General features: G+C 39.0%; 1 protein-coding gene across 4 annotated transcripts; it reads left to right on the forward strand.

Moving 5' to 3' along the window:
* The first annotated feature begins 3599 nt into the window (after window positions 1–3599).
* Window positions 3600–10283, forward strand: LOC136697922 (transmembrane protein 88). 4 transcript variants are annotated; one of them, XM_066673260.1, is made up of 5 exons: window positions 3600–3684; window positions 5447–5587; window positions 5758–5848; window positions 7514–7805; window positions 7927–10283. In XM_066673260.1, the coding sequence occupies exons 4-5, from the start codon at window positions 7515–7517 to the stop codon at window positions 8152–8154; spliced, it is 519 nt and encodes a 172-aa protein (XP_066529357.1). In that variant the 5' UTR covers window positions 3600–3684; window positions 5447–5587; window positions 5758–5848; window position 7514; the 3' UTR covers window positions 8155–10283. The 4 variants fall into 4 exon arrangements, with proteins under 4 accessions (XP_066529357.1, XP_066529359.1, XP_066529358.1 ...); XM_066673262.1 differs by lacking the exons at window positions 5447–5587; window positions 5758–5848 and having other exon boundaries at window positions 3649–3684; XM_066673261.1 differs by lacking the exons at window positions 3600–3684; window positions 5447–5587; window positions 5758–5848 and adding an exon at window positions 5266–5383.
* Window positions 10284–11054: the final 771 nt, after the last annotated feature.

Consider the following 11054-nt stretch of genomic DNA (forward strand, 5'->3'; position numbering starts at 1 on the left):
ATCTTTAACTGGAATCATGACTAGTCAGAAAAAAGGGCAAGATATCTCTAACTTACTTTTTGGACTAGTCATAATTTAATTGTAGATATCTGAAATGTAAATTTAAGATGGTTAATAATTAATTTCAGATATCTTGAATTGGAGCTTCCATTTAACTCAAGGGTAAATTTCTAAACAGGTATTAGTTCACTTGTGGACTGTTATCTTGAACGTGTTGTTATAGGAACAGGCCTGGAGAACATTTCCCATAGAATCACTAAATAAATAACTGACTAAGACTGATTTGCTTCAAGACTTCTGGGCATCACATACAAAAACACACACTCTCTCTCTTTCTCTGCCTCCCCCTCTCTCTCTCTCTCTCTGGTTGCTATACGGTAAATTGATTATGATGATTACTGACTTTGAACATGAAAAGGACATCTGGTCACATTAGAGGACTGAACTATGGCCTGGTCGCCATGGCAACCATAAGAGACTGACTGTAAATAGCTGATACTGTGTGTGTGTGTGTGTGTGTGTGTGTGTGTGTGTGTGTTGTCCATTAGAGCTGGGTGACAGTAAAAGTCTCTCAGCAAACACACTCAGAACATTGACTGCTGAGAGAGAGAGAGAGAGAGAGAGAGAGAGAGAGAGAGAGAGAGAGAGAGAGAGAGAGAGAGAGAGAGAGAGAGATTTTTTTTAAAGCCATCTTGGACTGGGACAAAAAGAACACAAAGCGTCCAGCAGGGGGAAGTACTGCCCTCGGTACAAAGAGACACCGTTTATTGCAACGTGTGTAAGGGGGGAGATAAGAGAATGGTAGAGTGAGAGGTGACAGAGGGAGGGAGAAAAAGGGAGAGAGAGAGAGGTATGAAATGTCAAGATGTTCTGTTTCTTTTTGACAAATTGATCAATTACTGTTAAATCTAAATGAGAGAAATTAACAAGAACATCTATTATACACACATCCAGACAGAGAGAGAGAGAGAGAGAGAGAGTAGTCACAAAAGTAATGAACTGATATATGCTCTCAGTTTTGTTCATGTCTTGATACATTTAAACTATTCTGTTAAACTTTGTGTGACTGAGTGAGTGAGTGAATGGGTGAATGGCAGTTCATCTGAGGATGAGTGAATTAGTGAGGGTTAAAGCTGTCTGTGGAAGTGGAGGGTGAGAGTCAGGCAAAAAGTCAGAAAAATAAGACCGTAACCTGTTTAAGAATCAGGTGTCTCAGATTTGCAGAAATAACTCACAGAAATTTCCCCAGTGTTAAATCAACACTATTAGTGTTAAATTAACACTGTTAGTGTAATAATTTAACACTCTCAGTGTTAAAGTTAAGTTTAATAGGAGAATTTGCTGTGTATAATCTGCAACTATGTAGACAAAACAGAGAGCTTAAAGGAACACTACATAATATTTTTACCTTAAAATTACAGCTTTAAAATCATTGTGATGCTTCACTGACCTATAATACGGGGAATATAGCCTCAGCTCAGCACCTTAGAGATTTCACTATGTAACTTGTAACAACGCGTTCCCTGCACCTCCCTACCAATTTCAGTACAGTGCTATAAAAGTTGCCCTAGGAGGAGCCTCAGGAGCAGAGAAAAAAAACAACTCTTACCTAGTGTCCCTAAGTGAGTAAAAAAACTCTCTGGTGCAGAGAACACTGCAGAGAGGGGGAAGGGGATGTGAATTTGTATCTGTACAGTGGAAGCCCGATGCAGAGGGGAGCAGGTGAATAAATCAGATGAATGTGTGTTAAATAGCAGCCTTCCAAATGTAGTAAAACCAGGCAGTGACACTATGATATGCTACTAAATAAGCTGCAATTTATTCATAATGTACTAAAAAAAGATGAATTGTTTAAGCCTTCACTCTTGGTTAAAAATATTCAATGATGGGTAAAAATTCTCAAGTGCCAAATTTACCACACAAAAATGGTTAAGAAAATGTTTAAGCCATCAGGTGCCCAGTTGAGGAAAGAAGAAGAAGAGAAACATGCAAAAGAAAAAGGTATGCAGCTGTTGTGCTTATCTCTTTATTAATATCCTTATTAGACCTATAGCTAATAAATAAGCTAGTTTAAAACTTATGATCTTTTGCCGATATTTCTGAGTTACTTGCTATGATATTAACATTGACAATATTCCATTTACTGTACTTAATGTACAGGTGCTGGTCATAAAATTAGAATATCATGAAAAAGTTTATTTCAGTAATTCCATTCAAAAAGTGAAACTTTTATATTATACTCATTCATTAGACAGACTGATATATTTCAAGTGTTTATTTCTTTTAATTTGATGATTATAACGGACAACTAATGAAAACCCCAAATTCAGTAACTCAGAAAATTAGAATATTGTGAAAAGGTTAAATATTGAAGACACCTGGTGCCACACTCTAATCAGCTAATTAACTCAAAACACCCGAAACATTGCTGCAACATTTCCTCTTTTCTGTGTGTGCGGTGGGCGCTAATAGGTGGGTTAGCCCAGGGCGTCACACAAGCTAGAACCGATACTGTGCATTGCTGTCTGTGTCGTTCTGCAATTGCACTGCCAAACCACTAGGGCTGAATTTCTTCAACGCTATGTAGTACACAATGTAGTGGTGTAGTGGTATTAGTTTTACGAATCTTTAAAATGCACTATTTAGGGAGTTACGTTTTCTGGAATTATTGACTTGAGCAACGTTAACAATGTTTGTCTGCAGACCAATCACAGTGGTTGTGTTCTGCATAGGCACGGCAAGTTACATTTCTCGAGAGGTGCACATCAGGCCGTGCTGCTTACGGCATAAGTTCAGCATAGAAGCATAAATTGTGCTTAATACTCAGGAAACAGCCCTAAAACACAGCGCTGAAACTGAGGCTGAGTTTGGGGGCAGCATTGGACCCTCACAGTCTCCACAGTGAGGGGGTCCACAGGCTTTGGTCCCCACAAACTTAGTGAAATCTGTAAAACACACAAACACACACACACACACACACACACCCTCACACACACACACACACACACACACACACACACACACACACACACACACACACACATATACACACACACACACACACACACACAAAGGGAGCTGCCTTCAATTTGACATCCATTCCAAAGTCATTCTTCACAGATTGTGTTAATGAGGTTTTCTTTTTTTCTATTAACACACACACACACACACACACATGCACACACACGCACACAGTGATCTAATGAATACAAAGTGACATAAGAATAACCCCCTTAGTAAGAGGGAAATGGGTGTGTTTTGTGCAGAGGTGTGTGTGTGTGTGTGTGTGTGTGTGTGTGTGTGCTGAGACTTTTGAATTGGAGGAGAGTCGCTTATAGCCCTTCATTTAATTTTCAACACACATTAAGCAGCGCTAGGGGATGTAGACCCTTCTCTCTCTCTCTCTCTCTTTCTCTTGCTCTTTCTCTCTCTCTCTCTCTCTCTCTCTCTCTCTCTCTCTATCTCTCTCTCTCTCTCTCTCTCTCTCTACCCCTCTCACCCCCCCCACTCTCTCTCTCTCTCTCTCTCTCCCTCTCTCTCTCTCTCTCTCTCTCTGTCTCTCTCTCTCTCTCTCCCTATGTCACAAACACACACGCTGGGGCTGCTCGGAGAGTGTGTGTCTCTCTAGGCTTAGTGTGTGAAGCGGGACAGCGTGTTATACAATCTGATCAGCAGATAAAGCAGGTAAGAAGCTCTCAATCAGCTTTATTCACTGTCACCGTGGTCACTATGTGTGTGTGTGTGTTGTCTTGTTATCCCTGTGTGGAGCAAATGTCCAGACAGTAATAGGACAACAATAGAGATGATTCGGGGACCATAAGAGTGTACTCTGTTCTTCCTCAGATTCTCCAGGAGACTTCTCCTGAGCTCATGGCCAGGACAATGTTTAGACTTAAGTTATTCATGTTTAGTTTTAGGTTTGGTTTCCAGGGTGAAGACTATGTTTGGTTCTAGGCTAAGGTTTAGGATTCTGAGGTTAATTTCAAGGTTAGGTTCAGGTTTAGGCTTTGTTACTGAGGTTAATGTTATGTTTAGGATTGAGTTTAATTTACTGTGATTAAGTTTAGGTTTAAGTTTAAGTTAAGTTTAGTTTTAGGATAAGATTAGTGTTGCTTGGCTGCAGTAAATCAGATGGTGGTGGAAGTCCTCACATGTATTGGTATTGGTATTGGCATTGGTATTGTAGTGTTGTGTAGTGTGTATTACCGTGTAGTATTTTAGTGTAGGGTTTAGTGTGTGTTGTGTAGTGTATTACTGTCTATTGTTTTAGTGTAGAGCATATTTACTGTGTGTGTTTAGAGTGTTGTGTGTATTACTGTGTTGTGTTTAGTGTGTTGTTGTGTAGTGTAGTATTTAGTGTGTGTTGTGTAGTGTGTATTACTGTGTACTGTTTGTTCTTGTGTATTTTTTTTATTGTGTAGTGTAGTGATTAGTGTGTTGTTGTATAGTGTTTAGTGTGTGTTGTGTAGTGTGTATTACGTTGTGGTGTTTACTGTTTGTTCTTGTGTAGTGTTTATTGTGTAGTGTAGTGATTAGTGTATTGTTGTGTGTGTTGTGTAATGTGTATTACTTTTTAGTGTTTACTGTTTGTTCTTGTGTAGTGTTTATTGTGTAGAGTAGTGATTAGTGTGTGTTGTGTAGTGTGTATTACTTTGTAGTGTTCACTGTGTTCTTGTGTAGTGTTTATTGTGTAGTGTAGTGATTAGTGTGTTGTTGTGTAGTGTTTAGTGTGTGTTGTGTAGTGTGTATTACTTTGTAGTGTTCACTGTTTGTTCTTGTGTAGTGTTTATTGTGTAGTGATTAGTGTGTTGTTGTGTAGTGTTTAGTGTGTGTTGTGTAGTGTGTATTACTTTGTAGTGTTCACTGTTTGTTCTTGTGTAGTGTTTATTGTGTAGTGATTAGTGTGTTGTTGTGTAGTGTTTAGTGTGTGTTGTGTAGTGTGTATTACTTTGTAGTGTTCACTGTTTGTTCTTGTGTAGTGTTTATTGTGTATGGTAGTGATTAGCGTGTTGCTGTGTAGTGCTTATTGTGTAGGGTTGTGTAATTTTTAGTCTGCTGTTGTGTTGAGTGATTAGTGTGTGTTGTTGTGTAGTGTGTGTTACGGTGTAGTGCTTTAGTGTGTTGTGTAATGTTTAGTCTGTTTTTGTGTTGAGTTTAGTGTTATTGTGTAGTGTTTAGTGTTTGTTCTTGTGTAGTGTTTATTGTGTAGTGTAGTGATTAGTGTGTGTTGTTGTGTAGCGTTTATTGTGTTGTGTAGTGTTCATTGTTTTGTGTAGTGTTTAGTGTGTGTTGTTGTGTAGTGTTTAGTATTCATCATGTATTAGAAAGTGCAGACAGATACATCCTGCAGGCACAGAAGAGGAAGAAACAAACAAACAGAAAGGTGAGTTTGTGTGTGTGTGTTTGTGTGTGTGTGTGTGTGTGTGTGTGTGTGTGTGTATGCCAGGTGGAGTGGGGGGCCAGAAGTGACCAGTTGATTGAATTTTGGTGACACATCAGTCACAGGCCACAAGGAGAGGAGATTATGATCGATCACCAAATCAATGGACTCCTTCTTTTGTGTGTGTGAGGGAGAGAGAAGACAAAGGTCTGAAATTTTACAATAAGATTCATAAAAAATATTCTGAAATAAAATGTTTATCATAACAGTTCCATCTCTCTCTCTTTCTGTCCCCATCTCTCCATTGCTCTCCATACCTCTTTCCCCATTTCTCTCTCTCATTCTGTCCCCGTCTCTCTCTCTCTCTTTTGACACAGATAATTCTGGATAAATTTGTTGCTGTGTTTCTGAGTTATTTATAATTCAAGGCTTCGGAAGAAACAGGAAGGAGTTCAGTTCTGTGCTTGAGTGAGCATGAAGCCTTCGAGACACACACACACACACACACACACACAGACACATCATATCATAATGATCATTAAAGCTCTTTTATTCCCACATTATTGAGAGAGCTGCTGTTTTTTTAGTTCCAAGATTTTAGAGATGCTACAAAACTTTCTTATGTGTTTGTCTCTCTCTCTCTCTCTCTCTCTGTGTGTGTGTGTGTGTGTGTGTGTGTGTGTGTGTGTGTGTGTTTTATCGGATCTGGACCAAAGATGCTTCATGTTTTAAAACAGCAAAAGCACAGCCTTATATTTGCTTTCCGGTGTTAAGAAAGAAAACTCAGCCATGGCCAAAACTCACTCACTCATTCACTCCATTATTCACTCACTCATTCTCAACCCTCTGGACAACTCTGGGCTTTGAGCACTGTAACCTTAGATTCATATGCAGCTGCTCACAAACATCCAGTTTTATACCGTGTGTTTAAACTGCAGCTACAGTCTCCGATCTCTAAAAGCATGCAGGAAAAAAAACATATCAGTGTGGAGCAGCTGCACATTGTCCCCAGGTGTGAATGAGTGAGTGACAGGGAGAGTGTGTGACACTGTCCACAGGTGTGTGTGAGTGTGTGATGCTTTGTGATTCCATATGTGTTCCTGCCTTGTGCTCAGTGGTTCTGGGAGAGTTCTGGACCCTGTGACCCTAAAAAGAATGTACGCTTACAGAATATGAGTGAGTTGATTAATGAATGAATGAATGAATGAATAAACAAACAAATGAACAAAGTATCAACTGAACAAATGAATTAAATAATGCATGGATGAATGGATGGATGGATGAATGAATGAGTCAAATGAATGGATTAATGTTCCCGGGGCTTAAAAGCCGGGTGGTTGACCTCAGTCTGGACAGCTGTGGTGGGCTGCGCTGTCTCAGTGATGAATGTCGGAGGTCTGGAGTGCTTCATAGCCCCAGGACTTTAGTCAATACCGCACGGGTTTAGGTAAATTAGCGCTAATTTCTGTAATTATCCTAATCATCTGTCCGCCTCTCTACTGCCCGCTGGCCACTCTGTCTCCTCTGAACAGAAACAGATGAGTTTCAGAATAGTTCAATGTATTTTAATATTTATCTCCTCTCCTCTCACTCCTCTGTGGAAAATGTTCAAATTACACTGAATTTTAATTCTGTTTAGCTTTATGCATTCTTTCATTCCTTCTCTCTCTCTCTCTCTCTCACTCTCTCTCTCTCTCTCACTCTCTCTCTCTCTCTCTCTCTCTCTCTTGTTGTCTTCCCCTTCTTTCCTCACATCTCTTGCTCTGTTTCTGACTGTATATCTCCCTCTTGCTCTCTTTTCAAATCTCTCTTCTATTAACTTTCCCATACTTATTCTTTTTTATATTTTCCAATAGTCTTTTTTGTCTTTCTTAAAACTCTTCTCTTTCCTTTTCCTCCTTTTCTCCCATCTCTTTCCCACTTCACTCACTCCCTCTCTCTGTCTCTATCTTCCCTTATTTGTACTTATCCGTCCATTTTCTCCCACACACTCTCTCTCACTTTCTGTCTCTCTCTCTCATACACAGACAGACAAGTGTGAGTTCATTCTTACATGTATTTGTCTCACCCCATGCCCCCTTCTCTTTCTTTGCTCCCCCCTTGCCCCCCTTTCTCTCTTTGCCTCCCCTGCAGGATGTGTGGTATGGAGGTGGAAGATGATGAGCGCGGAGGGGGAGAGGAGGTGGAGGATGAGTTTGGAGTGTGTGAGGGGGTGCGGATGTTGCCCCCCCCAGTGGTTCGGTGTGATGGGAGAGTGTGGGGGTCTCGGAGAGGTGGAGGCGAGTGTGTGTGTTGGGGTATGTGTTTGGTGCTGTGGAACCTGCTGCTGACTGCTGTGTGTATGGTGCTGATGGCCACTGTGTTTACACTCATCCTTCTGCCCGCCGTCCTACTGCTCTACGTCGGGTTTCTTTGTCACTCACGGGTAACACACACACACACACACACACACACACACACACACACACACACACACACACACATACATATGCACACACATACATATACAGACACACTCTCACACGTTTCCATTTCCATCTCCCCAGGTCCTAGCGTCCCCCTCCGCCATCTGTCGTTACCTAGACGACAACAGTTGCTCCGCCCTCATCATCCTGGGCTTTGTGATGATGTCACCACTGGTGGTGGTGGCCGCAGCAACATTCTGCAGCCTGCTAAGGTGGCTCCGCCTCCTGCTGTACTTTCAGCCTATCTCAGGAGCCCGCTACAGGGGGCAGGGCTTCGTGTGGAGACGGGACTTCCATGCTTGGGTGTGATTGGTCTCTTTGTCTTATTTGGAATGAGCTCACACTGACCTTGGAACAGGTCTCTTTCATCAAAATACAAACCTAAAGCATTACCAACCAAAATTAGAGACACAATCAGGTTCACAATCAGTTTTCACAGCAATCTTTGGTAACCATATCATTCCAGACAAAAAAAAATCACATTTCTGACTTTAATGAAGAGTGTGAAGTTACGGCTAAAGTGTTTGCATCTCTTTTCAAGGCTTTTTAGTGTTACTATATCAACATATTTAGAGTTAAGGTGATCATTTGGCAAAAAACAAATTTTACCAATATTTATTGCTATGAAGTTAAACTTTTTTCCAAAAGTAAATCAGGAAAGATTGGTTTTATATGGTATTTATATTTAGTTTTACAGTGATACCAAAATGCAAATGTAATGAAAGGTGTTTATTTGCCATTAGCATGGTGCTAACTGCTAGCCTAAATCATCACACTCATGTTCAGTAAGCTCTAGTGAATACTTTTGGTGGTTTCTGACTCTCTATCACACTGTGCTTTCTATAAATCATGGACTAAAGTACAGGCTGAAGCTACAGGAAGTCAGATTTTTGTCCATATTTTGTGTCTAGTTTCAGAATTAAATTGTGTGAATAATTTCAAATGATTAAGTTAGCAAAGTGGTAACTGGCAATGCCTAAGTTTCCAGTACTTAGCCTTGCATCTTCAGCCTTGTGCTAAAAATAAATTTAGTCTGCTAAATAAAAAAAACACTCTATATCTCTGTTCATTAGCATATTACTAGCTGTCTAGCCATACAGGACCTGTCACAATATAGAAAATAGTGCGGGGATATTATAATCTTTTTTTTTTTTTTTACTATGAATATATATTTATGTATAATCATTATTTATTTATTTAGATTAGTGTGTTTTTAAGTAGATATAAAATAACTGGCTTATAACCTGCTCTCTCTCACACACACACACACACACACTTATAATTCAGCTGGTGTGCATGTCTGTTTGCTGAGCTGAGAGCATTCAGATCTGGTGGAGAAGATCAGATGTGTGTATACAGTCTAATCTCACTAATCTGACTCACAAATACTGTGGAGGAACTGTGGAAAAAATGGAATAAACGTAGGGTCAGGACACATCTGGTGTCTGAAGCTTGGTTCTATTTCATTAGCGAAATTCTGTGATTATTTATCAGTTTATGTTAAAATGATTAGACGATTAAAAGATATCAATATATCGTGTGTAAATAATTTTGTTCTCTAAAGGCAGTTACACATGAAATGACGAGAAAAGCTTTTTTTTTGGCAATGACTATATACACCACAGAGAACCTCTTCTCCAGGCGTTAAAAGTCTTTTCGCTGCTCACAGTAAAAAACATATTATCCGATCACTGTAATGCATTACTTATCTTGTTTATTGATAGTATCTTATAATTTTTTTAATCTGTATAAACTTTAGTCCATGTTTACAAATCGCAGTATGTTGCAGAATTTTAGAAACCTCATTAAGTTTGTTAAAGATTAACACCACTGACATGAAGTTAGCATGAAGCTAATTTGTGTAACATAAGCCAGTATTAACTGTTAGCTGTATTAACCTTGTAGCTCCAAGCCTAAGCAACTTCAGACACCAAACACAACTCAGCTAAATAAAAAACAGAAATCCGGAGTAAACACAAAACTGGGTAAAAAATAAAAAATAAATAATTCGATTTTGAGCTGATGAGTCGAGTCAATGAGACTTTTCTGATGGATATTATAAATGTTTGACTGAGAGACCATATTCTATTTTCTGTGAGCTTGTTCAGCTAGACGGCTTTGTACTGAGTTATGTTCATGAGTAATGATAAAAACTCTCTTTTTAAGAGCATCCACGTGGCTCAGACTGTCGTGCTAAAAGCTGCCACGTCCAGTTCTTTTCAGACGTGAGAGAAATCCATTAAAGTGCTTGTTAATGTTCATCATTTTATCTGAGCCTCGCTGTGAGCTCTGTGTAATCTGAACAGACCCATGACTGTAAAGACACATGTAATCATCTACAGATTTATTAATTTATTTAAGGCCTGTGTGTGTCTCATTTCTTTGTTTGTTTGTTGTTGTATTGGATCCCTGGGATCCACGTGTGGATAAAAATAAACTTACACTTCACTGAACGGTCTGTGTTGTATGTGAGCACAGTGCATTAAAAAAAACATAAAACTACACTGAGAAATACAACATTCAATTATTCAGAATTATTATTATTTTCTTTATAATTTGAATTATTTTAAATATTATTTTTAATCTTGTTATTATCCCAGAGGAAAGAAACATAAAAAAAAGAAAATCTCATTAATATCTCAGTAAGTTCCCCTAGACCCCAAAGATCCCAAAGATTATCGTAAGTCTCCTGAGACAAAGACCTGAGAGATCGCATACGTTTCTCCTGTGGAGATTCAGTGGCGATCTCAGTGAAGTCACAAATTGTGCTCAGATTTATCAGATGGACTTAACCCTACTCTATTAGTTATCAATTTTCTTGTTTATGACTATCTCATGTCTCCTATTTTTTTCTCATTATTTTTCTTCTAAGGAATTTTAGGAGAATCACAATTACGTGTCCTGAGCCAGAACAGAACTAATAAAATATTCCTCTGGGATTAACTATTCCAGAAATGATGGCATTTGTCACTGAGTAGTTTTTTAATTTCCATCTTTATTTTAATTCACTAGAGTAGTAAGAATGTGATATTCACAACGTAACACAATCAGAAGTTAGTATCCTTCGCCAAGTGTGCTGAATTATTTAAAACTTGTCCATCATTTGTACTTTCACAGCTTTCTCATTTTTTGTTCCTTTTTTCTTTCTCTGTTGATACCAGTGTGTGTGTGATTGTGTGTGTGTGTGCTTTTTGAAAGGGAACATGGTG

The sequence above is a fragment of the Hoplias malabaricus genome, chromosome 5 (genome assembly GCF_029633855.1).
Source record: "Hoplias malabaricus isolate fHopMal1 chromosome 5, fHopMal1.hap1, whole genome shotgun sequence".
Lineage (NCBI taxonomy): Eukaryota > Metazoa > Chordata > Actinopteri > Characiformes > Erythrinidae > Hoplias > Hoplias malabaricus.

Excerpts from the sequence above, each read along its gene's own strand:
- LOC136697922 (XM_066673259.1), top strand. The coding sequence starts at position 7,434 with ATGTATTTGTCTCACCCCATGCCCCCTTCTCTTTCTTTGCTCCCCCCT. Across the intron at positions 7,806-7,926 it reads GGTTTCTTTGTCACTCACGG|GTCCTAGCGTCCCCCTCCGC; the intron begins GTAACACACACA and ends CCATCTCCCCAG.